This window comes from Athene cunicularia, assembly GCF_003259725.1.
Source record: "Athene cunicularia isolate RWA chromosome 8 unlocalized genomic scaffold, athCun1 chr8_part1, whole genome shotgun sequence".
In the NCBI taxonomy this organism is placed as follows: domain Eukaryota; kingdom Metazoa; phylum Chordata; class Aves; order Strigiformes; family Strigidae; genus Athene; species Athene cunicularia.
Window position 1 is genome coordinate 4153435 of NW_020799109.1, and position 27302 is coordinate 4180736.

General features: G+C 39.5%; 1 protein-coding gene across 7 annotated transcripts in view; it reads right to left on the reverse strand.

The window, feature by feature from the left end:
- Positions 1–27302, reverse strand: part of FGGY (FGGY carbohydrate kinase domain containing) — a 291445-nt gene that overhangs the window by 33707 nt on the left and 230436 nt on the right. For 6 of the 7 annotated variants that reach the window (XM_026853492.1, XM_026853491.1, XM_026853490.1 and 3 more), the window contains 5 exons: positions 14862–14969; positions 11463–11524; positions 6221–6368; positions 4440–4514; positions 689–809 (listed from right to left, as the gene is read on the reverse strand). In XM_026853492.1, coding sequence (XP_026709293.1) covers positions 689–809; positions 4440–4514; positions 6221–6368; positions 11463–11524; positions 14862–14969 — 514 coding nt within the window. The remainder of the gene's footprint in view (positions 1–688; positions 810–4439; positions 4515–6220; positions 6369–11462; positions 11525–14861; positions 14970–27302) is intronic. The other variant, XM_026853496.1, reaches the window with a different exon arrangement.

Below are 27302 nucleotides of genomic sequence, written 5' to 3' on the forward strand. Positions count from 1 at the left end.
TGCAGGAGCAAGGATCCAGAAATTGTCCCCTAGACCATACTAATGATACAGAAATGGAAGCGATTCAGAAAAAAATTGTTCTGTGTAATGGATACAATGCCCAGCATGAGCAGGAAGGGTCACAAGTCCAACAGAATTCAAACAGGATGAAGCTAATACAGGTTTTAGTAAAACACATCTTATGCAAAAAATGCTCAAAAAATGTAGTGGGCATTGTCCTCATTTAACTAACGCCTTGTAATTTGACTGAATGGAATAATCTCTATAGAACATTTTGAATAATTTTATAAAATCTGATAGTGAGAAGTATCTCTGACATGTAATTTATACTTACTGGTTTTAAAAATTCCATACAAAGTTTTTATATTTATTCTATTGCGCTTTCTTAAAAAACCTGTAAATCTAAGGCCCACAGATAAGTCATTAGGCTGGAGGTTTCTTCTGAAATCTGTTTTCTAACAATACGAAGTATGGAGCTTTGTTTGCACTGCATCTCTGCGTTATTCAAATGTCTTTAAATTTCAGGAAATTCAATCTTGCAGGAAGTAACATTTCATTACAGACTTTTTGGCCAACCAGCAAAATACAGTTCTATATAAAGAAGGTATTTATTTTTCCAAAGACAAAGTTTTTAACCACCTAAAATAAAGTAGTTTACCCTCCATTCCCTGCACTTCCTCTAACTTACCAGTAATGTCAGCATGCATCTGCACGAAGAGAGGGTTCTTGCTCAGCCCACCACACAGAAACAGCGTGTTGATATGATGCCCTGCAGCCTGCATAGTTTCCAAAATATGTCTTGTTCCTAACTTCAGAAGGGAGGAGAAAAAAACCAGAAAACAGATGAGCACAGGAGAGCAGGCACAGGAACAGATCTTAAAGCACAATTTGCTAAACAGAATGATACTAACCCCCTACAAGTAGTAACCTGAGGGCTGGGAGCAGACCTGAAGGGGTACAGCCTCTGCTTAGCTTCCAGCCAGTAACAGGCATTGTAATTAAGAACGAGAAAAATCAAACAAATGGCAACAAAGAATTGGGAAGTACATGGGCACAGCATATTGCAGGAAGCATCCTGGGGCTGGCTGAAGAAGTGCAGATGTACCAGCACACGGCAACCCAGGGAAATGGGGCTTACAGGGAGGTACTGACATTGGTGAAGACAGGGGTTATGAGAAGACCCAGAAATGGGCACGGGGAAAGATTGATGGCAGCGATAAGCAGTTTGTGAGCAAGTGCAGCAGAGTACAAAAAAAATTTCCCGATACAGAACTAAAACCTACATGGCAAAGATATCCCCACCAAATACTTCTACTTTGTGTAACGGCACCTGAAAATCACTCTCAATCAAGAGACTTCGATTGTGAAGCCAAATAGCAAAACAGAACAAAGAGAGGAGCAAATAAAAACCTGTATTTTCTGTCTTTTCAGCAAAAAGGAAAACCTGAAGAATTTCGTATTGGCTTAACTATTTCTCTTGGCCTTTGCCCTATGCAAAATGAAATGTTCCATTTCATGCCTGGATTAATTGAAACATCTAAAATGTAGGCATATTTTTAAACTTTTCATTTACAGTCTCCATTCTGAGAAACTCAAATTAGAATAGCTCAGTGTTCCTCTCTGCAAATGGTGAAAGCAAATGCTTTGCCATTTTAAAAAAAACCTTTTTTTTTTTGTTTGCTTTGCCATTTAAAAAAATCTTTTCTCTTTTTGTTTGCTTTGCTTGCCTCCAACTACTCACTAAAGTCAACCTTCTTCCTCTTTCCTCTTGCAAAAACATTTTCCATTTCTTTGACAAACTCTTTGTCCAAAAATAATTCCCAGCTCTTTATAATACCTTGGAAGTTAATTTTGAAGATCAGACTTGACAAAATGCTGAATTCAAGCTAAAATTTTGCCCAGGCTGACTCTTTGTAGGGAGATTCCCCACAAAACACAAGCCGGCCAAAGTTTCACGAACCGTCATTTAAGTTTTCTTTATGCTGTGCAGCAAGTTCATTAAGAGGTCTGCAGCCTGCAATAAACCCCTCTTCAAGTAAAACCTACTGAAAAATTGAAGCTAGCAGAGTTTCACCAGACTGGAGACGTTCACTGTGAATGACTGGCATCACTCTGGATAGGCCTTCAAATGTATTTTGGTTTTGCAGGCAAGCGGTTATGAGGAACTTTAGCAGCCGCAACACCAGCTGACTAAATCCATCGCTTCCCTATTGACACAGAGGGCTAATTTCCAAATCACACAACCACAATTTTAATTATGGAAAAATAAACTGCTCTAAAAAGAGTCTGTCTCCTCAGAACGGGCTCGACGGCCACAATTATATCTCTGATCATGTTCTCATCCGTCTAACTGTTGCATCGCATTTTGCAGTGAATAGTTAAAAGGATATTCTCTTTCACTACTTCTGAAATTCAAATTTATTAACAACTTCTCTCACAACATACACACGTCAAAGACCCTGAGAAAGAACGTGCTGTGAAAATTATTTTGTGTTTACCTGCCTGGAAAATTGTATTCACATTGCAATTTAAATTAAAGCCAGACTTATTTCACTGTGCGGGGGGGGGGGAACTAATTTAATCCTGGATTGGAGAAAAATGCAAATTGAGGGGCTTCAAATGCAAATTTTCTATAAAGAGAAAAAAGCGTCTCCTGCTGAAAAGAAAACTAGAGATTAACATTCTGTGGGCAGGCCTACACTTTTTACAAGATTTTTATTTAGGTTTAAAGTCTATCTTGCACCCATTGAAGACAACTAATGGTACAGGATTGGGGTTGTCCTGAATGAGAACTGTTTCCTTCAACAAAAGTGAAGCTAAAATTGGGAGCGATGGAGTATGGGAGGAAAATTAAATTTCCTAGGTATCACATTAACAGTTAGTAAATATATCAAGTCACAAACAAGTTTGCTCTGTCTACTTTTTAGTTACTGTTTCAATAGCATTTTAAGAATTTCCTTTAACTTACAGAGAAAACTATGGTATGGCCTTTTTACGTTAAACCTCACGACCAGCGCAAATCACTGTCAAAAAGATAAGCAGATGCTGAATTTAATGTTTAACACAGTATTTGAGTTTTACAGTAAAATTTGAGTTGTATCATATAATGAGATAATAGGTGACTTTCCCAGGATTTCCAGCAGAGAATGTTTCCACTTCGTTAGTACAATATAATAATGGAGCACCTGTTCGATACTGGAAAGTTTCTTTCAGGGGGCCGTATCAGCCGCTGGCATTGTTTAAACTCTCCTATTTCTTATTTAAATAGTGGGATTATACTGAAGCATCAGGTATAACCAAGCTACATTCATCTTAAAAAGGATCAAAACGCACAACAATGAATTCCAGGCTGGGGTTAAGTTCTCGTTATTTGCTGTAGAAGGAGGGTTAACACATATGATGTACAATTCACAGGAGATTTACAGCAGCCGCCCACCCTCTATATCCCAGATGGCTGACCCAGCCTAGCAAAGTTGTTGTTTAACCAGTAGAGGAGTTTGGAAGTTTTCCAACTGAACAGAGTTTTGTCAGGAAAACTCCCCAATTCATCAAACTGTTAATGTTTTGCAAAAACACCTCAACTTCAACAAACTTTTTTTTTTTTTTTTTTTTTTGATTTCAGTCACCAAATGCCTGGGGATAGCACGCCCCATTGAAAATACTCTGCACCAAGGTTTCAAAACAGCTTCTTTGACCCAGGTTTTCACTTCAAAATAGAACTTCTTGTGAACTGGAAATCCTGGGTTCAAGACAAAATTAGGGCAGAAACAAAAGTATTCCAATAAAATGACCCATCTCTGCATGTTAGCAAGCATTGAGGACATTTCATAAAGACAGTCTCCCTCTGTGCTTTTACAAAAACACAGCCACGGGCTGGAAGATCTACACAGGAGGCAACTGCTTGCCTTGCAGTAGGGAAACCGAGGGAGGAATGAGGTCTGGTCTGCAGTGTTATGAACTGACCCACTCCAACTCGCTGTGGTACAGGGTTCTGACTCATCTAACAGGCAAGCAGGGGAAATCCACGGATTTAGGAACAATCTGAAGCTGAGGCATTTTAGGGGAGCACAAGTTCCTCCATACAATTGCCAAAGCTGGCTTTTTCCCCACTCTCAGCTTTCCTCTAGATAGCCCGTGATGTTAACACTGTCCCATACAGTATCAGCCTCTTTCCTCTCATCTGCACTAGAGGCAAAAGCTCCAATTACAGAACTGCCATAAGGAGAAAACTTTTTAGGGGAACATTCTCTCCACAGTCTGTAGACTATCCTATAGTAGGGACTAGTCACCAATGTGGGTAAACAATATCTTGCCCCTTTAAGAAGTCCATTAAGTGAATTCATCTATTATTAGAAATCTGTTTAGCAGAAGGGAATGATCAGTCTGCCACAGAACATGAGACAATTCATTTATTCTTTTATGCACTTAGAATGGCTTACAGCAATGGCTTGAATCGTCGCCAAGTAGATAAGGGCAAGTTCATCCAGACCCCGAGACAATGTTAGTCCAACAACCTGTGCAAAGATCAAAAAGAGAACGTACAAATCCAGCCAAAGTAAAACTCTTATTTTCTATGGTTTCTTGTTGTAACAAGTTTTAAGTGCTAATTCTAAGCCTTACTTTTGTGAGCTGTACACATAATGTTATGTTAAACATGTTATTCCTGATCTGGGGAAGAACTACATAAATTGTTCTTGCCCTTGCAAAGAAATAAAGAACAAACAGCATATTGTATGGGATTAGAGATAGATTAACTCTGACAGTTTTATATTATGACTCAGATACTGCTCGTGAATGTATTTAATATAATAATATGAAAATGATATTACATAAAAATAACTTTTTAAAAGCATTTCTCCCCCTCCCTTCTAAGCACCCTAACACTGAAACACAATCAATAATTAAAGACTATATCTTAACCTCCTTTACTCTGTCATAAATCAATACTGCACTGTAGTTACTCTAGAATAATGTCAGCACAGGCAAGACCTGAACACAGTCATAATTGTGGCAGAAAAAATATGTTGCTATTATCAGTATTTGCATACAGCCATCACACCAAGAAAATTTTGATTCTGCTGCAGCTTGCAATTCTTTCATAAAATAACGCAGGTATTATTATGACTAAAAAATATATTACTTTTTTTTTTAGTGTCTCCCTCGTTTGTGGTTTAAAATGTGTTGGAGTACTTACACCTACCCTTTCCTATCTCAACCTTCAATATAGCAGATTTTGGTGCTGGTGAGTAGCTTGAGATGCTCACTGCAAGGCCAACATGCCATTTTGATGTACGTTTTTATATTAATCACCAGGTATTTTGATATCATCAGATTATACCCCCATGACATCCTTGTGTTAAAGTTCTGCACAATAACATCTTGTTATTGGCTTGTGACCTACCTAGCCAATCTACCACATGAAGTTCATTGAAAAGAAACATCCAGACATTTAGAGCTGGGTGAAAATCTCCCCAGCAGAGGTTCTTTGGTGAGTTTCCAAACGCTGCTCTTTCTGGTTCTGGACTGCAATGCTCTGAAAATTTCTTTGTACACAGCACAATATTTCATTCCCTTTAAGTTCCCAAAAGTAGCCATTTTAAAACCACAAGCCAGAATCAGATCAGGTTTACCTTTGAACAAAGACGTATGAAGCACCATGGTTGCACATTTCCAATCATGAGGGCATCTATGCCCATTTTTAACAAAAAGCAGAGGAGCTTTTCAGTTTCTGTTGAAATTTACTACCCGACAACTCTAATACAGCACATTTATTCATCATTTATCTGTTTAAATGAAGCAATCTCTCCTCAGAATATTTCATTCCATTCCCAGACAGGCATACTCAAATTTGTGTTGAAATTCTTTGCAGCAGATAGGCAAAATTTGGTAGACAGGTGAGTTAACAACAGCAAGCACTGCTAATCACAAAATGTGATTCCTAGGAAAGATACTGGGAGACACATAACACTCCTCGTATTTTTAGAAAATAAATGTGGCTGTAGTGATATCTGAACTATTATGATATCTAGTTTTCTACTGAAACATTAGCACACTTTGAAATGCAGCAAAAACCCCAAATCCTATGGGATAGTTTAAATAGCTAAGGAAGAGTACGCTCAAAATTAAAAAAAAAAAGCTCCTTCCAAGATTTTTTTTTTTTGATTTTTTTTTTTTTTTTTACCCTGTATTGACCTTTTTGCAAAGACAGGCTGTTTCTTACCATGCCCTTTAGTGTCAGATCTGTTAAGGGAGATCTGTTACCATGGAAATCTGGCCAAACATGTAAATCAACAGTGAGGAAACCCACAGGCAAAGATTTCTTAATCAGATCCAGGTGACTGTTCAAGTATGTATATATACTGTGAGCACTAGAAGAAAAACAAGTTGGAAAAAGAGGGGGGGGAGGTTATTCATCAAACATAAAACAGTTGTACTACCATCTAATGCAGAAAACCCATCAAAGGACGGCAAATCCCAAATCTAAAACAAAGGGGGAGAAAGGCAAAACTGAGTGCTTGCCAAGCCCGTGGCACTGCAGAGTGGGGGCAGAGGGGATGTCTGTCCATCCAACAGGCCAGCTGAATTCCTCAGCTTCACAGGACGAGGGGCCACAACAGCAGCTTGTGATTCCTGAGTCTGTACATTGACTCCTCCGGGTCCCTAGATGAGCCAGAACTGTTTGATATTTTGGGGGCTGATGATGCTGACAGAAAGGTGCTGACACTGTGAAAGAGAAAGCTGGAGAAAGGAAAGCTAAGAGAGAGGAATAAGGAAGATTCCAAACAGAAATGAAAATCAAATTCCTTTATGAATGTTTAGAGATTTGTTTGATTAATCAATAGCACTGGACTTAGAGCTTTCCTTTTTTAAACCATAATTATTTCAGTATGTGTTATGATTAAAATGCAGCACTAAGGGTGGAGGAGAGAAAGCAAGTGGCTGCTATTTTAGGGAGGAGCCGAACATGGGCCTAAATATGATTGTATCTAAGATCAGATACTACACCCAACTCCACAACATCCCACAGACTTTTTCCTGGACCAAGAATGATCTTAGGACTGATGGTGAATTCTTCAGTGCTTTGGCTTGCAATGACTCTAGTGACATTCCATTTAAAAAATGTTGCAATTATGCTCAGAATATTTTTTCCAACACTCATACTATCATAAACAGATTCATATATATTTTTCAGCTCCTCAGAAATTTCCAAGTGGGACATTTAATTCTAGACATGTGGGTCAATAATAGCATCTAACCCTAATTACAATTGATTAGTCATTGTCTCATCCACTGTAGACCCAAACAGTGATATTCATTTAGCCTCTACATGTATATTCAATCACACACTAATGAGATCCCTAAGGGAATTTGGCATATGCTTTACTAGTTTGACTTCTGACCTGCTAGCAGCTGTATATTTATACTCTGCATTCAACCATTCAGCTGCATGTTTTTCCAATTATACCTTACCATGTGTACGCTATCAGAGGATATCATTCAAAATGAAGTACACTTGGAAGACATTAAAATAACTAATTCACATCATTATTCACGTACTTTAAAATGTACTTTATGTGTCTTCCTGGACCTGAATTATGATAATTTTGAGGTCACAATCATTTTTCCCCCTTGTTGTAAAAGTGGCCCTGTTTTCTATATCCCTAGAGACTGCACTATGAGCAGTACATGCTAAGGACAAAGTCATTTTATTACCAGTCTAAATCATGGCTTGACTCTTAGGAAGGAAAAGAAAGGAAAGCTTCACTCAACCACAGACCTACCAGACATCCCAGCTTCTATCTGATCTCCATCCTGCTTGATTAGTCTCACAAGGATTAGCCATTCCTGCAGCTCTGACAGAATATAAGGACTGGACAAAGGAGGCTGAAGTTCAGCCAAGTATGCTTAAAGCCCACATAACCGTATAATTTTTTTTCACACCTTTTAGGGTTTTTTTTTCCTCCATATAGATATGGGTTCAAGGCAGTATATTTGGACTGAGTGACTGGCAAAATCCTTCCAACACCTGCCAGTTCCAGTTTCTACCATGTTTGTGTTATACATAGTATTACACCATCAGCTCTCTGGAGCTTTTTCTTTCCAGTTCTATGAGAAGGTATCAGTAGCAGCTGGATGGGACTTGCAGAGTTGAGCACAAGCTACTGCTATTAAAAAGGAACTATGTTGAAAGTGGAGAATAAGAAATTAGTGCAAGTTTGCCCAGGGTTATATTCATATTAGGGACATAACTTCAGAAAGCAACAAGAGGTTGGTATTTAATCTGTTCAGAAATCCTAGAAGATGCCAGCAGGTATCTTTCAGGAAAAAAAAAATAAAAAATCTAGAAAGTTTAGATTTCTAAATCTAAAAAAAAAAGTCTCTAATAGATCTAGAGGGACAGAGAACTGCCAAATATGATTATTTTGTTCTGCTTGGAAGATCCCAGAATTGCTGATAGATAATGTGTGTGTGACTTCACCACTTTTTTTTTTTTTTTTTTTAAATCAGGAGCCATCTCTTTAGATGAGGAAATGGCATTGAGAAGTGAATGAAAAGGAAATTCTGTCCTAAAACAGGAAGGACCAAAGGGCATATAATATTTGCTGTCAAACAGTTAGGAACTGTGATTCTAGGAAACAGAAGAATTAAACTTCAAAGCATAAATTATCATATTAGTTCTTTTTAATTTCCTACTCTAGCCTACCTATACTGGATTTTACCGTATCAGTGATGACTAGAGGTCAGACCTACACAATATATAGACCGAAGACTAAATGTGCTATCTACAAAGCAATTCCTGCCACTCACTGAACTGCATGAAAAAACCCAAGTTTTGTTGCTCACAGAGTATGCCAATTAGTTAAACCAAATGCTAAATTTACAGCTGTCCAGACCATCCTCATGTAATTCAACCCTCCTCACTTCCAGTAAAAGGGAGAAGAGAACATAGGAATAGTACTGGGAGGGTTGCACAAAACTGGTCTTCAGCTCAAGTGGTCAGTAGGGGCTGGTTTCTGGCAAGTCTGTCTAAGCCACTTGTGCCCTAACAAGTTACCACAAATTACTGAAACAGTGATAAACGCAGCTTGCAAACTCCTGCTCCTGGTATAGGGATGGGAACAGAAATCTGCACAGTGAGGCGTCTGAGAGCAGCTGTTCAGCAGGCAGTGCCACTGCTGAACCTGCTGATTAGCAGCGTTAGGAGCCTGGGAGAAAGGAAAGACACGTTTAGGAAGGTAGAAGTAGGTGACAGGCAGCAGCAAGTAAGAGGCACGGATTTGTGACCTCAGATGTTGGTTTTAATCATTCAGACACGCATGCGCTTTTTGGCACTGCAGAACCAGCTTAATTCTTCACAGTGTTACACCTTGCATGGGAAGCAAAGGCAATATGCAACTGCACACCTAAGGATGGAATTCTCATTTTGTTCTCTTTTGATGACCATTTGCAATGGCTGAACAGATATAAATTCCTACACTGACACAGAGAATATACTGAACATTATAAACCAGATTCTCTGAAATATTCTGCTGAGATTTCCAGGCAAATACTTTGTCATCATCATCACCAACAATCCCCCAAGACAAGACGCTATGTTCTTATTAAGTATATGACTTAATGTAAGTAAACATATAATCCAAAGTTTGGGCCAACACTGTTCACTAAAAAAAATGCATCACTCCTGTATAGCTACTGCTACCAGCCCCTATGAATAAGGCTGAAACCTGTGCTCCACATGTAGAAAGAAATGAAGAAATAAGGAGAAAAATTCAGTTTGAAATGCAAAATTTCTGATTTTTGTTTGTTCAGATTAAATTATTTAAATTTAACAGATATTTGAGAAGGACAGGGAGAAAGAGGATAGAGGGAATTAATAAGAGACTTGTTTACTAAATTTATAGCTATCCAAACATTTCATTAGGAGAGTAGTATCTGGAAAGCATTATAAAAATACCATTGAGCAAATTAACTTTACAAAATACCATCCTTTTTATAAAATAACTTAACCCTTTTTTATCAATGCTATCCTCCACAGTTTTACTAACTGCAGGAGACTCAGATCCAAGTTGGGACACCCTACATTTGGATAACATGGAGTTCTATTCCCGATACTCTGTCGTTAGTGTCCTGTGCGTACCACAATCCAAGCTTTTTGCACCATGAAATTAGTTGTGGTCAGTCAGTTCAGTATCAGACCTCGTATAGACAAGCAGGCTACTCTATACTCATTTTTCCAACCCACAAAAACCGGTTTATCCTGGTATTATAGACTAAACTAATTGTTTCATACTTGCACTTCATATTGAGGTACTGGGAAAATGATCTGGAAGCCAAAATTTTGAGAAACCCCCCAGATCATTCCTTATTTCAAACATACACAGATGCATTTATTTCCTGATTTCCTTTTATAAAGAACAACAAAGAGAATTCTAGGAAGCATGAATCTATTTCATATTGAATGGAGTCCAATACTTTTCTGGGAATCGTGGTCAAGTTTTTACAAACAAGTAAGGCATTGAGCACTACAAAGCATGGCAGGGTCATCCAGAGAAGCCAGGTAGCCTTATCCCCCCAGGGAGGACTGAAAATAACTGTATAACTGCATGTGCTTAATACATCTATCAGGACGAAACCTCTCCTTTTAGACCAGAGTGATAAACTGAATATAAAATGCCAAGTTTTCTGGTTTCTTTTCTTTAATCTAAAGAGGAAAAAGAAATTAAAAAAAGAGAATCAAATTTTCATCCAGTGTGCCTAACTGTTCAAGCTAAGATCTCTCTGGGAGTGACATGAACCATCTTAAAAGGAATCTAAGCCAGAATAGCTTGAGAAAGTCCAGATCTGGCAGAAGTGTCTGGACTGTCTTCATCCACTTCTAAAGCAGACCAAACTAAAATTCCACATCGCACACAGCCTCCTGCTCAAGGAATCTTGGAGTTACATCCAATTCACTCCTACATCTTGAGTTTTGTCTGAAAAGTCATCCTGGGTTTCTCTGCTCTATTTGTGCTGCCATGCAAAAAGTTTTTATACCGTGGCTATACCTTCCTTTAGATGACTGTTCCAATAATATTGAATAATATATTCCTAATTAAGCTATATCTCATCCTTGGAGCTTAATAGTGTCATCTACAAATTAAGACACATCATTAGCCCAAGGCATAAAGGTCTGCTGAACAGGGCTGACGCTACAGTATCAAGAAATACACTGGGCAGGATATAAAAGAACTTGAAAAGCAGAAAGTTAATATCACCACTTGGATACGCTGACGGTATGTGAGGGGAGTTTAAAGCTTTCATCTTTGATCAATCTCCTGGCAAGCCTTTGTAAATACTTCCAACCCACTATCAGACTGTTAATTCCCCTGTTTCAGAATGAGGATACAGCAGCACACTGCTGGGAATACAGCGTATCATCAATTTGTAAGGCAGGTATGCGATAAAGGAATAAGAACAGTGACCTGGCTGCAGCTTTTGATTGTAATTCTGGGAAGGCGACATGGTCTCGGATCACATGATCTATCTGAAAAAGAGGAAAGTAACATTTTTGGGACCATACATCTTAAAAATTCAGTCCTGGAAAAGGGTAATGCAGTGTCATAACTTTCAAAAGACAAGAGAGCTTCTAAATTACTCATGAGGTGTTAAGTCCTAGGGCTAGTGAAGCCAATGGCAAAACTCCCACTGACACTACTGGATTCAGGATTTGGCTTAAAAACAGTAACAAAAAACAACCACCACTGCACCAAAAATAGGCAAAATGCTAAGCATGCAACCCTCAGTCAGAAGAGCAAGCTGAAAGGATGACTTTTTTCCTGTCCAGCACTACCTGAGAGCATGTCCTCTAGTCTCTCCCCCTCTCTTGCATGCATACCCTCACTGGAATTCTACCAGGAACATCATCTTGGCCCAAACCCTTCTACAACACACTGTTACAATAAAACACCAGGTGTGTTGTCATCCTGACAGATGCTCCATATGTTCACTGCAGGAAACAAAATGTATAACCTGAAAAGCAATTATTGCTATAAAAAGAGATCAATATAGGCTCTGTCTTATACTAAATTTATAAATCAGCTTGTCCTTTCACTCCAGACCGGTTATCATTATTCACAAAACAAAGTATCAGATGAGTAACATGGTCTTTTAAAGCAATAATTCATCAGGTTTTGTGATCTCTTGATAATATCCCATGAAAGGTGACGGTAAAAGCTAAGGAGGCAAAACTAGAACTACTCAAGGGCACCAAATATATTTGGTAATACCTACTGGCAGCAAACCACACTGGGTGTTTATTTTTTAACAGAATGAGTCTAGTCCTTAACCAGTGTAGCAAAACATATAACAAAGCATCCACCTCTGATCATAGCAATAAAAATAATGCATGCCTGTTCTTTCCAAGATTTGCATCAAAGACAAAAGCTCAAACGTGCATGCATTAGAAACCAAGCTCAGGCCTGAATTTTGCAATCTTGCGTAATCTCTTTAGAACATAGGAGCAGCTCATAAATTCAGAAGGAAAAGTATAAATAAGTATCACATATGTGTGTGTTAAGAAAACACTTTACACAAAAATGTTACAGAAATTATAAAGTTAGAGATTTAAATGCCCTTAATTCAAGACATGGCCACATGAGAGTTGCAACTAGAAACCCTGTTCTGCTATTCTTTATTTTACAGTTTGTAATGATGTCATGCCATCCTTTGTCTCTGTTGTGCAATATCTTTCTTCCTATAAATTTTGAAAATCCAGTGTAAAAGCCCATCTAATACACAAACAAACAAGCTTTTCCAAAATAAGCAGAGTTCTTAATTGGACTCTGTCTGAACCAGTTTTCAAAATCCAACAGACTTTTTTCGCAGCTGTATCAATAAATAATTAATTAGAGATTTTTAAAGGGAAGTGTATCAGTTTCACTTTCAAGGAGTTCAACAGACTGTTCAAATTTCATGAAAAGAATTCACCTTTGGGCATAGATCAAGCAATGAAAAGAATCCCAAAACATGTCAATTTTATTTTTTTTTTATTTTAGAAAGCTTGAAGTATGAGAAAGCAGGATCTTAAAAAGACTACAGCTTTAGAATTACAAAGATAACGAATGCAACCTATCCTCCACACAGTGCACATACACTGTTTCTTCCTATGGCTCCCTGTGTGTTTTCTGTACATACAACCTCAAGAAAACCACATGAGATATTCTAAGAATGCTTTAAGAAGACAGCTTCCCTAATATACCTAAAAGTACTTAGAGCTGACTTTTGCTATGGGCCCTAACAAGACCATACATTTTTTCCAGCAATTTCTTTAATGACTCAGGAATGTCTTGTTCTCTGCTACTAGAATGGAAAGGGGTTTTAAAATCACCTTTCTGAAATGCCCTAACTCTTATGGTACATTTTAAATGTGGAACCACCCTGAGCCAGCCAAGAAAATACACCGACTTGCCGTAACCTCTCTAGAGCTTAGTTAAGTGTCTTTACATGCTTTGGATTAAGCACATAGAGATTTCTCTCAAAAGAATTCTTACACAGAAACACGCGAAATTTGCCATTTTCCTTTTAAAGTGGTGGTGTTACAAGCAGATAATTTAATTTTACTTCTGGTTGTAGCAGCTACGTATAAAATGGGACTGGTTGGTTCTAGCCCCATCTTGACTTGCAAAATTTAAAGCACACACATCCCACCTGCTGCGAGAGCCCTCTAGGGATGGGTTGGGAATAGGATGGGAAGCAGAGGTGGCAGGAGAGGAAGAGGGATGACTCTTCCATGAATCCATGACACTATACAGAGAGGAATGTCAGATTCACGTGGCCAAGGAGAGAGCACAGGAGGGAACACCAATTCATGGCTCAGCACTTAGGGTGTGTCTGGGCTTCCTGATCCAGGATTATTTCTGTTTCTCATTCAGTGACTGTTCCATATGGAATGTATAAATGCAGTGATGCCCCAATCTACTACTTCCTGGACAGGTACTCTGATCACCAGGCTTTAAAAAAGATGGGTGGTGCTAGGTCTGAGTAAGAGCACAATTACACCTGCAATTTGTGAAAGACTGAACCCACCTGTATGTTTGGTGAGCTTACAGAGGATCCCACAGGACTGGGCCCACCTCATGTAGTTTCTCCAGAGGAGCTTGGCACCTCACCCCAAAGGGCACTCAGTATTTCTACAGACTGAGCAGGGAGACACACAGGGAGCTTTAGAAGCTTCCAGGGTTAAGCAGCCACTAATGTCTTGCTGACACTTTTGGACTCTAAGCCTCAATACTGTTTTATACATCTAGTCTTTTTTTAAATTGGACATCAGTGTTTAGAGTTCTGACTGCTTCCCTTCAAATAAGGAAATTAATATTTAGAGAATCCAGTCTGGTTTTGATTTTTCTTGATAAATTAAATTAACCTAATGTAGTTAGACTTTCTGCACTCAAGGAAAGAATTGAGGTGACAATATACACAGTATCTATCTAGACAGGATAACATGCTAATATATTAATATTCTGTCCATACAGTATATCTTTCATTTATGCCCATCAATGAGCACAACTGTTCTATATCTCAGTCTGTCTTGGCCTCCTGATAAGGAATGAATGCCTATTTGCCTGTAAAATAATAACAATAATTATCACCATCATTATAAAAGGAAGACATGCCCTTAGTGCTCTGCCCCATATATAATCCCCCATCCCCTTACTATTGTAAGTGACATCAACTAACAGTTTATAGCAGTGTGGTATCTCCCATGATCTTACAGAGGTGTTTCAGACAGAGCTCTGCCTGAATCGACAGTGAAGGTATCCTGAGTGATAGCAGTTATGGCAGACCTCCCATCTTGGAGTCTGTTTGTCTCTCCAAACACTTACCAGTCTTCCTGTAGCACTTTGACCTCCCTCATTCAACCACAATCCAGGTACCATTGCAGAGAAATAAGGTCCCCAAACACCAGGCACAAAAAGGGGTGTTTCACTGATCTGGAAAGGCAAGAGACAGCTCTAATGAATCAAACTACTCGTCAACGTAGCTATTTCACAATTAATGTTTAGCAGCTATTGGAGTCCAACAGTGAAAACGATTCCTGCTCCTCCATTGGAATCACCAACATGAGTGGAGATAGACAGGTACAGATTTACTCTAAGGAGAATGTGGAGAAATGTGTTCCCCATTTGCATCATTTTTAGGTGACATGCCACAGCTGCAGCTACTGATTGCACAACTGCTCCACTCACTCCCATTTATAGAGCAGCTCTGTCTAGCTACGCAGAAAGTGAGAAATTTCAGGAACAGAAGCAAGGAGATAGAAACTGCCTTGTTGCTCCAGAAAAACACTGTACTGAGAATGGACAGTTGGATACAACACTCTGCTTGCCTGTCAACAGAAAAAGCTAATGTAATCAGCAACCAGCGTTTACAGAGCGCTCATCCTGTGTGTTTTCAGAGTTAATAATCGAGAGGGAATCCTGCTGACAGTGAGATCCCCTGAGATTTGATGTCAGCTCCCAAGGCTTGCAGTGGATCCCCCAAGCTCCAGCGTTCTCTCAGCACTTCCAGGAATTAGGTGCCTTGGGTGGGAGCTGCAAGCCTGGGCTGGGAGAAAGGGGATTTGCTTGTGTTAGCAAACAGGAAATATTTGGCTGGGTAAACATTGTATTCTGCCCCTTACTTAGGCTTAGCTTTACAGAAACCACTCCTTCCTTCACACCTGTGAACCCTTTCATGATGGCAGATATCTAAGCATTATCTCCCAGAAACTGAACAGGAGTGTGTTCTACCACTTGCACACAAACATACCACCCACACACAGAGCGACATCCTGCTCCTATGCAATATTATAGTGGTTAGACCACTCAGGATGTGGGAGACACTGCTTCACTTCCTTTCGCTGCTTCAGAAGATGCAAATTAGCAGTTTATAAGGGTGGAGGGCATTTTCCTTCCTCTTATAAAACTGTTCCACTTTCAATAGACTAGATAGACTTTCTAGAGTTTCCTTCTGGCTCAGAGAGCAAGCCCAAGGAGGTACAGCATCTAGTCTAGCGAGCAAGGCACAGCATATGACAGGGAGTGGGGCAGGTGAACGTGAGTCCTGGTACTTGCTATTAAGACTCGTTATGTATTCTGCACTGGTTGAACACCTATAATTCTTGCAGTGGGGGCTGGAGAACACAGGTCATCCGTCCCCTGGCAGGCTATCTGCTTCTCTTGGAAGCATGATTCATGTTTTCTCTTTCAGGAGCAGCGGAGGTATATACTTTGAGGTATATGCAGCCACGATTTCACTGGGAAAAGAGAACATCAGTGCAGTCCTACACCCTCACATAATGCATGTATGTACTTCCCACTAGTTCTTGTTAATGGGATGGCTAAATCTGCAACTGTTGTTCTCTAGAAGATGGGAAGCACTCCAAGAGGGGGAAACAAGAGAATTCTCTAACAAAATAAGTCTGTATGTCTGCAATGCTGGAACAACAAAAAAGAGAGGTCTTAGTCAATGGGATGATGGGTTTTATATTTAGACCTTGTTCTTCATTAGCAAAATTCTAGGCCCATTGAAGGATTCGTAAGGTTTGCTATTGATTTCAATAAGGCCTGGACTTCATGTCAAAATACTTTCGAGGAGGAGTAATTAAAAATTCAGGCCTGTTCCTATTAAACTTGGTACACATTCTCCCTATATTTAAACAGGCCAAACTTTAAAGGCAGTTTTTGCTAGCAACTAGGGAATATGCTCCAAGATGCAGTTTACTGGCATTTGTGCAGCACACATGTTTAGTAAATACACCAGCAGGGAGGTTTCTGCAGAAACAATAGTCTGCTCAAGCCATAAACTTTACATTACAGCTGATTCTTGTCATGAAGTAGGAAAACAAACCAAGAAAAACTAGTTTTTCAAAATGCATCCCTCCAGTGTCAAGCAATCCTGATTTCTCTTAGGGACGCATCTAAGGAATACGAGAATCTTGCTCAGTTCTCCACTCTCAGCTCTAATGCACTGACTTACTTTAGCTAAAGATGTATGCGTGCACATGTGTCTGTGTGCCTGCGTAAGATTTTGGCTGGCTAAACCCATTAAAGAGCAAGAATAGCTGCACTGAATTTAAAAAGGCATTTATGACTCCAAGTGGATGAAGCTACGTCAAAACCATTGCAAAGACATTTGGTTTTGTTTTGTTTTCTCTTAAAACTACAAATTAATACAGCTTTGAGTTTTCAACACCTCTATGGGGCAAGCCTTCTTTTACAATTTCAGTAACGAAATGAAGGGCAACAGAAAGCAATTCCTAAAATAACCTGCTTTTTAGACCAATTCCACATCACTGACCTTACTTAGAACACAGCAGAAAGTCAAAACTCCCAGCTAGTATCTGCTCCGAACTAGCGATGGAAGCGTGCTGGAACCCAAAGGTCCCGTCTCACTCCCATCCCACAGCTGTGGACACAACACGTGTCTCTACAGGTGGAAAGGAACATTCAGGGCAGGAGGCGGCCTGGGTTTTTGAAGTCTCATCTCAAAATATTTTTGACGCAGCAAACTTTGAAGTAGTCTGTACCGTGATTTCTGAAGGAAGAATCTAGCTACACCAGAGGCATCAAGCTTAAAATCCAACTGCTGTGTAGTCTGAAGAAACCAAATAGTCTAAGGCTATTAAAGGCACAAAGATGCACAAAATCAGGGGAAGTTCTAAACATCTAGAAGGACAATATTTTAAAATAGTTTAAAGTAGTTTAAACAACAGTTTCAAAAACCCCCTAAACCCAAACCCCAAACCTTTCTTCTATCATTAGTCCACAGTTTACCAAATTATGCTAGAAGTCTGATAACACTAAGAGTTTTAGATTGATTAAAAGACCAAACTCTCCCTGGAGTCAGTACTTCTGGCCTGGTATTCTGGACATCCACAGGAATTTACCAGGACAGGATATTTCCATGCTGGCTCTTCTCAAAATACACTGAGACTTTCCTATCATCTTACAACTGAAGTACCGTTTGTACACATTCCAGCAAACTTTCAACACATAAACAGAGCAAACGAGGCAGTTGCGTATCGCCACACTGATGAACACAGCCAGTGTGGTACTAGGTTAGCATTTTTTCTACTGTGGGAACTTTTAACTGGAATAAAGAACACTGGCTATCATGCTGGGCTTTACTGATACTGCACATGGCATCATCAGATTTCCTGTTTCCTCCTTCCACTTAAAGAGCTGAAGTCACATTTTGCAGTCTTTGGGTTTTGATGCATGTGGAAAAGCGAGAACACTGGGAAATAACATACTCCCCCAAATAGACACGCAGTCTTTGAGAAGCAATTCTTCTGTAGATATATGCATAAGAAATAGCAAATGGTTTCCATTTCTCCTCCTCGAAATATTTGGATGATGCTTAAGTTTTTCAAGCCATGCAGCAGCTGGCATTTGTATTTTCGTAAGAAAAAGTCCAAATTCTGTTTGAGTATACATACCAACCAACCCCACTAAAACACATGACTAGACATAAGCGTAAGGTTGGAGAAATAGTGCAAAGTTTGCTGCCGAACCCAGAAGATAAGCACAATTTGCCAGAGTCAGAGCTATTTTTGTTACACTAAATACCATGTCCTTTTCATAGCTTTCTATTGCCTTCAGACATTCTTATGATGATATAGGAGGATCAATGTGGTGTCATTATTTTTTTTTCCTTTAATGAGCTTAAGAAAATCCTTAATCTTTTTAATAGAAAAACAACATCTGTTTTACATTTATGGGCAACTGATTTTTATTTTTAAAGCAAATAAGAGATGTCATCCTTTGAAAGTTAAAATATGGATTCAAAGGGAGCCTTGGATTTTCTGCCTTTTATTTAACTTAAATTCATCCTGTGACACACTCCTATTGTGAGCCATATGAACATTATTTTTTTTTTTACATATAGTGAAACTGAAACACAGAGAGGATATCCTCTGCTAGACATTACAATGATCTCTGCAAAACAATTATTGCAGCAGGAATATGAAGATGGGAAATGAGAGAATCTAAACCTATTCACGCTTTGAGTCATAAGCAGCATCTATAAATATTTCAGTTGCACATATTCACACAGAGACTATTGCCCTCATCTATGGTGATGCTTACTTACAGTAGTAGTATGCTCGGATAAGAAATTCCACCTCACAGCTGTTCCATCTGTGGATGGGAAAGAAACCTTCTGTGCAGGAAAATGCCACCTTTCCATGTCTCCCTAGCACACACATTCCTGCTTGCTCAGCCCATCATTTCAGATGAGATGAGTGTTAAGCAGTTCCAAGATTCCTGCTCATTTGAAGGGGAATAAAAAGAGTTCAACACCTTCTGAAATGGAGAAGAAGGGGGGAAAAAGTGCTGTCTGGGAGGATTTAACCTGTGTGCTTTATAATAGACCATGCTAAAATGTAAGATATGTAAACATTATAGAGCAATCAGAAACAAATGAAATTATGAATTCAGTTTAACAATATTCAGCTGTGGTGCAACTGCCAGAAGGCACTTTTTGTTATGAATAGATCATTTGGATGAGTTACAGACCAGATTTCAACCCTGGCGTGTGCTAGGGAAATCAATGTCAAACTATCCAAGATCAGAAGGTATCAGCAGTACATCTGGCAGCCAACAGAAATGAAAAATGTCTTTAAAATATATAATGCTATATAGAACTAAGCTAAAGTATGAAAAGACCTGCTTAAATGGCACTAATATGAGATCTGTAGTGCATTTAGTTTAGTTTAGCCCTTCCCACTTGCCTTTCCCTCTAAAACAAAAACAGGCAAAAAAAAAAAATCCCCCCCTATTGTAAAAGTCTACATGGAAAAAAGCACTACTTACCACTTACAGGCTAACTTACAGCTCATGTTAGAGAATCAGAGGAGTCAGTGCCTTTAATCCAAAGTAAGTTCAGCTTTCAGGACTGTCATTTGGTACAAGGAGTGAAACAGAACACAGACCTTCACAGACAAGAATCACCTAGGCATACAGCCATCCCATAAAATGAGCAAAACGCAATGTGAGATTTATTTTACTTAGCTTTGTTTTGCTAGACTAGCCATAATGATCAGGCACATGCTTGTGTTTCCTCCTCAGTTTTATGTAAATGTTACGGCAATCAGAGACAAGATAAAATAAAACACACCACACTGGTGAGAGCAGTTTTATGGAAGCATGAATTTCAGCAGAATTTTCTTCCTTAGTTGACACCATCTGTTGCTGGTGTAGGCTTACACAAATTCCTTACAATAACACTATCAGAGAATTTGGCTATTACCTGAACAAGTAAATCTTTATATTAACAAGGTATATTGTATCTTCTTCCATTTCATTTCTGCTTCCTAATATTGGGCCTCTGCTATCTGGCAGCATTCTAGTGTCATTATAAGATTCTCTATTTACTTGCAGTATGCCACAGAGAGAGAAAATAAAATTTCTGTGGAACTATTCTTGACTTACACTCACTTACATGAAAGCAAAATTAAGCCTTCATTCTACTGTCCAACTTTTTTTAGAGTAACCATTTGATAATGAGAAGCTAGGTCAGAAAATTTGTTTGAAAATCACCTCACTTATCAGCTTCTATAGCCAGAAATTCAGAATAACAGCTGCTTTTGTTAGGCTAACACAGGTATGAAAAAAGATCTAAGATATTAATGGAGAGTAGGGAAAGAAACAAGGAAAAGCACCGTATCAATCACCAACTAATAAATGCTCTTTACAGTTCTGGACTTTGATCACTGACAAGTCAAATACTTTCATTAACTTCTCTGCTGACTTTTAACTTTCAAAGTTTCTGACTGACTGTGGATTGAGAATACTGACATTCATTCAATTCAGGGGTTTTACACTGATGCATAAAATCCTGTATTAAGAAAACTGTATCATTTTGCTTCTGCTGACAGATGGGTCTTATATAGCTATTCGACCACAACTCTCTGACAAAGAATGAAAGAGATTCATAAAAAAAGGAGAGAATTCAAAGGGAAACCCAAGAATGTTTCATTTCTAGGTTTCTGGTTCAAACCTAGGTCATAGCAATAGCTACTGAATGTGTGATTTAATAACAGCACTTTCTGGTGGTATATATATTAACTGGGTGGACTTGGGGCATGCAATTGTACTTTCAGTGAATTGATGTCTACTCTAAAATTGCCATTCTGGAAATTATTTCTTAAACACTAAATGGGTTTAAAACTAAGCTTCCCCGTAACTGTGAAGGCAATTCTCTATGTTAAGCCTATGGTGAGTACAGTCAACTTCTTAAAATATATTTATTATTAGCGGTAATTACATATTAAACACCTAACAGCATTCAAGCTTTAGCCTGATAGAAAATATATTTAAGAAAATAAGGTCTTGGAACACAAGAAATATACTTTACAACACAAAGGAAATTAAAATTTATTAATATTCCAATTCCTACAGGTCATATACCACCAGTAATTTGTTTGATTATATTTTAAGCTTATGTTCCCTGGTCATCATCAGTTTGCTATGCAGCCACCCAGCTTGTGGTTGCAAGTCACATAGCTCTCTTCCATGTGACAGGCTGGCATCCCTTGGGCCATCCACAGTGACAGACATGTTCTGCAATGATATTAAGACTAGGCCCCAAAAATTTTTAGACAGAGCTAGATTTATCCCACTGGAAGCATGGAAGTTACTTGAGCACCACCACCACAGATACAGAACGTGGACTTCAGGAGTCTGCCTGAGCACATCCATCCACAGATGATTTTGGTAATCTGTTTACATGCAGTTGAAGAATTCTGGCTTATGTGATGAAATCACTTTCATAAATGCCTTGCTCAATATGCACTCCGCCATTTGTTGCCAAGGCTGTGTCACAGGTTTACCGAACTCAGAGACCTGAAAAGTTACTAAACCTTAGGGACCCCAACTGAGTTTATAAGAATGGCAACAGAATGAATCAAAGCAAACCAAAATTGTCCAGCTATGTCTATCAAGGTGGTGCAACAAAAAAAAAAAAAAATTTCGAAGACATCAGGCAGTATTTCTGCAGTGTAAGATACTGGAAGATAAGATTTCTGACTGTGGAGCCAGGCAAGGTTAAAAGAGACAGACAGAAAGTCAGATACCATCCAAACCAGAAAAAAATCATGCGAGAGAATCAAAGGGTTCTGGGCACTGCCCAGAGCATAATCTTATGGCAAGAAAGTGGCCTGTAGTAGGACATTTGAAACAGAAACATGTATTCAGTATTTTTTTTCCCCAAGTAGGTTTCTTTTGTGTTGGCTTTAGTACAGACATATTTTTATGTCACCCGTGTCCCCTCTCTGCCTTTAGTCTCATGGGAGGTAAGTGTTACAGGCGACTGCTCGCAGGACCGGAGCTCTGGCAGAGGCATAGGTGCCTATTTAGTTCTCAGGGCCTGAGGGGTCTCAGAAGAGACTTTACACACAGAAAGTGTAACTGAGAGGCTGAGAGAGAGGACAGTGATATTTCTTCTCTACACACCACGATAACATTAAGAGCACGCATCCAGCCCATTTCAGTCCAGCAGCTCAGCAAGGTTCCGAGTGCAGCAGACCCATGAAGGAGATGTATGACAATATTAAAACAAAGACCTTTCTGATTTTGCTGCTTATTCTGCACTTGGTAATATCATAAACTTGTATAACAAAAATCAAACCAATCACAACAACACCCTTAAGCAAAACTGAACAGAATTAGAAACATACAGAGAGTATGCATCAAAATGCAGACTGGGATCTGAAATTTCTGATGATGATTTGGAACTTGTATTCCAGTTCAATCCCTGCTTTAGTTATTTTCCAGACAAAACTTTCAGTACAACCTAAAACTAGGAGACAGAGATGAATTCTTAGGGACTACTGTTACCTCTTATTCCAAATAGTAACCCTTACGACAAGGGCAGAAAAATGTGAATGACACGCATGCAAAACTATTTCTAATTTTCTAAATTTTCCATAAAACATTAACTGGTCTACAAACTATAGACCAAACAAGGTATGTGATTAATGCCCAGTAAAGAAACCACACTTGCAGGGCGACTTGACTGCCTCATGTCTGAAAATATTTCAGGTGAGTTATGCGATGGGACTATATACCGCACAACCTGGCTTTATATCTAATAAGAATTAATTAGAGGAAAACTTCACTGAGATTATTAAACATTTCCACTGTGAGATTTTTATTCAAGGATAAATAAGGAAAGGTATTTGAAAATTTTTTAAATCTTATGATTTTTAATGAAAGCATATGTTGAATTACAATAATATTAGTTATTAAACTTGTACTTAATTTATATTTATGGGTATAAAGAGAAATTCATCCGGACCAGTGCTTCCAGCCCTGGGAGCCAAAGCCCCAACTTGTACAAACCAGCGCATTAGCCATCAGCTTCCATGGAGATATGTTGATTTTTACTGTCTGAAGATCTAGCCTACCACTTTTATTTAGACACTTAAAGAAGTACTCTGATTTTTGAAAAGGCCAAAGACCCACATTTCCCATTGATTTCCTGCCTCAAGAACTTAGAACATGAAGCCAGTTGTTTAGGGATCCAAATGTGGACTTGGGCACCTACCCTTAGGAAGTATGTTTGCCCTAGTTTTTTAGTGTCTATAATTAAGAATGCTAGCAAATGTCCATACAGGTGAGACATCTCTTCCAACAAGGGAATACTTAGACACAAAAGAAGAAGGAAATTTACCTATTTCTGCATGTTCATGTTCTCCATTTCCAAAAGCAGGGAACAAGAGTGTTCTTGAAGACAGATCCTGCAGTCAACTCTTTGGCTCCAAGAACATCACACTAGCTCCTTAGGCACACTTCAGAAACTGAGAACTGGACATGACTTTAATAGGTATGTTCCTCAAAAAGGGGGATGACTGCAAACTCAGACATTTACTGCTTTAAAACTGATCCACCAGCAGAAACTATAAGGTTTCCTCCCTCACCCAGAGGATCCTGGTTTTTAGAACAGTTAAACACATCAATTAAACTGGTTCTTAAAACTGACAATTAAAAAAAAAAATAAATCAGATTTAGCAAAAAAACCCACCCTGTTGTACTCAGCTGTATTTTATTTTACCTTTTAAAATGCAATAGCTCAGGCCCTTGCCAAGAGCAGAGAATGCACAAGGTCACAGGCTGCACTTGTATAAGCAGCTTTTCTGGAGGTCTGCCACCAGAAGCCAGTTTTGAAGTTGCATTTCTGAGAAAACCTTCTGACAATGGATGCTATAGGGCTTAACTCACTCATTGTACTCCTTAACAGAGCAACGGATGTCTCTACACAGCGGCCCATTTTTTGATAGCAGTCAGGTCTGGCCTTTTCATCCGAGCTGGCTGTGGGTATTTTATGCTGTTTTTCAATATGCTGCATCAGTTTTCAGCCAATGGTATGTATGGTATTAGTATGTCTTAGGGTACAGCCACATGAATAAGTTATTATGGGCAAAACTAGGAGGTCAGTTGCCCAGCAAAACCACCTCTACTCATCATCTTTCTGTGGTGTATCGTGTGACAGATCCCAGGGACCTCGCACATTCCACAGGAAACCAGGGCCAGGAGTGCTACTGCAGAGTTGCTGACATCGTGCAAATACACACTATAGATTAGTCAGTTAATTTCTTCATCTGCCTGTACTTTATTACTTGATCGTACAAAAGGATTTTAAAATTCTGTTGTTTTTTGTTTTTTTTTTTATACTAATCTTATCAAAGAAGCCTGCAATGATATCAGCCTGCAAATATTAACCAGCAAAGCCAGACAACTGAGATTTGCTTTAAAAAGAATCATATTTTTCACATTATAAAATCCTGCCATTTTCCCAAGGGGAAAATACAGTGAAGGACTGGTACCTCTCTCTCCTACTGTAAACTTTTGACTTCCTCTCTTTGCATTCAAAGCTCCAAATTCAGAAGCAGAATATAAAAAGAGGAAAATAAGAAAACTGTATCGGAAGCAAAATGCTCTTCATTTTGTTTGCCTTACAATTATCAATTTTAAAATGGTAAAATGTTAATAAAACACCATTTCTCTGCCAAAAAATGGATTTTTATAAATCTCCTTTTCAGCCAGGAAAAGATGTTAGTAAAGTGGGAGACAGCAAGACAGAGAGAAGAAAATTTGAAGCGTGATTAAATCAAATAGGGTGAGTATATATTTAATTTTCACTATATATTGTCTACCTCATCAGGGCAAGGAAACTCAACTGTAAGGAAGCTGAGTTTGACTCACTGCATTTAGGGCTACATTAAACCTTCCCAATCAATTTTTTCCTTGCAAGGACAGACAAGAATGGAGTAGGTGCTCCAGTTCAGAAATGGTACTGAAATCCAAACAATGTATGATACTGAGCCACTGAACTCTCACATGGCTACCAGCAATATCCTTGTAGCTCCTTCCCATTGAATAAAACCCTTCTCCCTAATAAAGAGTCTCTCCCCATCTTTCCTGCAGCCCCTTTCAGCCCTGGGAGGCCGCTCTAAGGTCTGCCCAGCGCCTTCTCTTCTCCAGCTGAACCCCTCAACTCCCTCAGCCTGTCCTCACAGGGGGTGCTCCAGCCCCTCATCATCCTTGTGGTCTCATCTGGACCTGCTCGAGCAGGTCCGTGTCCTTCTGCTGTTGGTGCCCCCAGAGCTGGACCCAGCACTGCAGGGGGGGGGTCTCACAAGAGCCGAGCAGAGGGGGAGAATCTCCCCCTCGCCCTGCTGCCCACCCTGCTCTGGGTGCAGCCCAGCACACGGGTGGCTTTCTGGGCTGTGAGTGCACATTACTGGCTCATAGTCAGTTTTTCATCTGCTAATACCCCTAAATCCTTCTCTGCAGGGGAAAGGATGCTCTCAATCCACTCATCGCCCAGCCTGTACTTGTTCTTGGGGTTGCCCCGACCCATGGGCAGGACCTTGCACTTGGCCTTGTTGAACTTCATGAGGTTTTCCCAGGCCCACCTCTCCAGGCTGTCCAGGTCCCTCTGGATGGTACATCCCTGCCCTCCAGTATGTCGACCACACCACTCAGCTTGGTGTCATTGGTGAAGCTGCTGAAGGTGCACTTGATCCCACTGTCCACATCGCCAACAAAGATGTTAAACAGCACCAGTCCCAACACCAACCCCTGAGGACAGCAATTGTCACTGCTCTCCACTCAGACTTTGAGCCGTTGACCACAAGTCTTTGAGTGTGACCATCCAGCCAATCCCTTATCCACCGAGTGGTCTGTCCATCAAATCCATGTCTGTCCAATTTAGAGACAAGGATGTGGTGTGGGACAGTGTCAAATGCTTTGCACAAGTCCAGGATATTGTCATCATCTCTCTTTATGCCATAATAAAGGAGTTGTGAGGAGGATTAGAGATATCACAAACACATGATCCATGACCCACTGTTTAAAAGAAGATGATGCACCATGGAAAAAAGGTGCAAGGAAGTGTTAGGAGATGGGATGCATCTCAGCCACCTCATCTTATCTTTACCCAGGAGTGCTCTGGTCACAGAAGCTGAGAGGGCCACATCTGAACAACATGTTCTTCAAGTCACGTTTCAACTGTTTGCTGAAATTTGCCTGCTTTTTGCAAAAGATGGGAGCTGTAATAGGACAGGAGTGTTTGGAAGCTGGACACTTAAAAGCACAAGCTAGAAGAGGAGCATGGCTTAATGGTGTCTGTATCAGCAGCATTAAGTAATCACCCTATCATGCTACCTGTAGTCAATTTGCCAGACAAACAGTTAAAGAAGGGAAATATAAACATCACTGTTCTGGAACAGACACAAACTTCTTGACCTTCTAGGAGACCCACGAAGAGCTAACAGATTTCTGCCAGCTATCTCCTGACCACTGAGTGTTGACTGACCCACTGTGAGCACCAGACTCGTGTTTGCATTCATGTGGGTAATCCATAAAAAAGTCTGAGTCATATATATGAATCAGGGTCACTAACCTCACATGTGATGGAAGAGAATGGCAGGTTGGGGTTAGGTAGCTCTACCATCTTGGAAGCTGGATCCTGAGACTCCTGTTATAAAGAGGCAAGTCCTGAACACTGTTCAGGTAAAACTAAAACTAATGAACAGTGAATCTGAGCAATAAGATCTATTCTTCAAAATGAGCAGCAGGCAAAAAGACCAAGGTGGTAGAAAAGTGCTCCTGAGCAATGGGCTGTGATCCAACACAATCTTCTACAAAGATATAAACTAAAAGGTGTTAGAGGGGTTGATGTACTTGTTTTCTCTGTAGAAGAATGATGCTGGGTTTTTCACAGAAAGAAAATTTTTATGAGACTGACCTCTCAGATGATTGAGACACTGGACCCAAGAA